Genomic DNA, 2500 nt, shown 5'->3' on the forward strand with positions numbered 1-2500 from the left:
GTGTTTCCCAGGATGTACAGGAGTGTCGATGCTAAAGTCCTGTAGAGAGGCTTTCAGGATATCTTTGAAGCGTTTCTTTTGGCCGCCTTGTGAGCGTGCTCCAACCTGCAGTTCCCCGTACAGCGCACGCTTGGGGGGAGGTGCTCGTCGGACATTTTCGTAACATGTACAGCCCAGTGCAGTTGCGTTTGCGTATTATAGTGAATATGGATGGCATGCCGGTCTGCTCGAGGCGTCAGGAACTTTGTCCTGCCACCTTACTTTAATTAAGTAGTTTGCCAAGACAGAAGAGGTGGAAGTGGTTGAGTCTCTTCGAATGCATTTGGTAGCCCGTCAGTGTTTCGAATGCATACAATATTGTCGTGAGAACGATGTCTGTAGATTTTCAGTTTGGTGGAATGGCTTACCCCGGTGTGTTCTTCTACTATTGGGTGTAAGCGGCTATAGGCCGCACTGGCATTGGCGAATCTTGCGTTGGTCTCGTTACTGATGTGCACATTGAGAGAGAGAGAGAGAGAGAGAGAGAGAGAGAGAGAGAGAGAGAGAGAGAGAGAGAGAGAGAGAGAGAGAGAGAGAGAGAGAGAGAGAGAGCTACTCAGGAATTCAAACTTCTCCACAACCGCTGGTTTTTGTCCATCATACACGGACACTTCTGGCTCCATGAATGGTTTCTTCAGAGCAGGTTTGTATATCGCCTCGATCTTTCTGGTGTTGACTGTCAATCCGAAGTTGTTGGTTGCTTGCAGGCATACGAGAACAGGTCAAAGCTGTGGAGCATCACGTCTTCTGCACTTCCAGTAGTCAAGGCGCAGCCATTGGCAAATAGGAACTCCCTAAGCTTATCGACACAGGCTCTACTACTCTCGTAAAAACTCTTGCCTGCCCTTAACAGCTTTCCTTCAATACTATATATCTGTAACACCTCCCACAGTGCCTTCCTGTCTACCCTGTCATAAGCCTTTTCCAAATCCATATAGGCCCCTCCCCCCCAAAAAAAAAACACCCTTACTTTTTGCCAAAGCCTTCTAGAAATCTGCCTTCCTTGCCACAAAAACCTGAACCACGCATCCCTTTCCTAAACCCACACTGCTCCTCCAACTATTCTGCAATATAACTGAAGGAGTCTTCACCGAATTGGGAATGGTATTTCCTTAGCCTAATCAAATCAATTGGCAGCAACTAAATAAGTATTGCCCAACATATAGCCGCCTTTGCTAGTTAAGCAGAATGAAACACTGATAAATCATTTGTATTGAAAACAGACGTAGGTGTTTGCTATAATAACAACCTTTTTCTGGCTAACTCCGGCCAAGTTTCATCAACAGAACATGGTGCTGAAGAAGTTAATGCTACCTTGATTAACATGTATTCACTAGCAACATAAACTCATTCAGTATAAAATCAACTCTGGAAACACGGTACCTGCAACATCTCTCGTAGCACGGACGCGACCTTCTGCTGGCCCGCGTCGACGCAGCTGCCTTCGTCGTCGTCGCCACGGCCTCCGCCGCAGGTGCATCCGTCGCCATCGCCGCCGCCTCTTTCTAGTGCCACCGCGGCATCATTTTGTCTACACACACAGCACCATAATGATAACAGTAACAGATGATGAACGGCGATTCGGTTCATTTTTCAATGTCTCAGGTCTCAAGCACGTAATTAAAAAAGCTATCCGTTCACGGGAATTAGCAATTACGTATATACATATGTATGCTAATAAGAACACGGGTAAGTGTGTTCACTTATCCAAAGTAGACCACTTGGAAAAAAGAAACTAACGAAGCAGAGCGCTTTCGTATATTACATCTTCAGTGCAACAAGTACATAGTAATAGAAATGCATAGATAATATATACATGAAAAAAGGAACAAGGACAGTTTGAATAAGGGTAGCGGACAATTACCCCCTGGAGGGCGGAAGGTTAATGTCAATACACTAATGATGGTGGGGCGACATCAGGTCACAGTCGCCAGGGTCAATGCTTCTACTAATGATGGTAGGGCGACATTAGGTCGTAGTCGCTGGGTTACATTTTACCTGATATTATCTGACTAATTTCTTGACAAATAAAATTATCAAGTTTATATAAGCCCTTGTGTAGGTTGGTATTTTGATCACTGGTGGTATGAATCAAACTACACTCTATTAAGTTTCTTACTATTATGTTGTTGGTATAATAGATTGCCTGGGCATTACCCCAATCAACTGGATGATTATTTAATTCGATATGCTTGAATATTCCACTAGAATTATTGCCATCCCTAACATTTTTCTTGTGTTGTTCAATTCTAATGTTTAAGGGTTTGGCAGTTTGACCTATGTAAAATTGATTACACATTTTGCAAGGAATTTTATAAATGCATCCTTTTTTAATTTCAATACTATTGTTGATGAGTTTATGTTTTACTGTACTATCATTTTTAAAAACTACCTTTACGTTAAATCTTTTTAATAATTCTGTGATACTTAACAAATTTTCTTGAAATGGTAAAATTAAAAC

General features: G+C 42.6%; 1 protein-coding gene across 4 annotated transcripts in view; it reads right to left on the reverse strand.

Annotated features, from left to right (window-relative positions):
• LOC143034543 (uncharacterized) overlaps positions 1–2500 on the reverse strand; it is a 26665-nt gene that overhangs the window by 19654 nt on the left and 4511 nt on the right. For 3 of the 4 annotated variants that reach the window (XM_076200748.1, XM_076200746.1, XM_076200747.1), the window contains exon 2: positions 1423–1668. In XM_076200748.1, coding sequence (XP_076056863.1) covers positions 1423–1629 — 207 coding nt within the window. In that variant the 5' untranslated portion in view covers positions 1630–1668. The remainder of the gene's footprint in view (positions 1–1422; positions 1669–2500) is intronic. The other variant, XM_076200749.1, reaches the window with a different exon arrangement.

This window comes from Oratosquilla oratoria, chromosome 17 (assembly GCF_046742065.1).
Source record: "Oratosquilla oratoria isolate Oo_2021 chromosome 17, ASM4674206v1, whole genome shotgun sequence".
Taxonomy (NCBI): Eukaryota; Metazoa; Arthropoda; class Malacostraca; order Stomatopoda; family Squillidae; genus Oratosquilla; species Oratosquilla oratoria.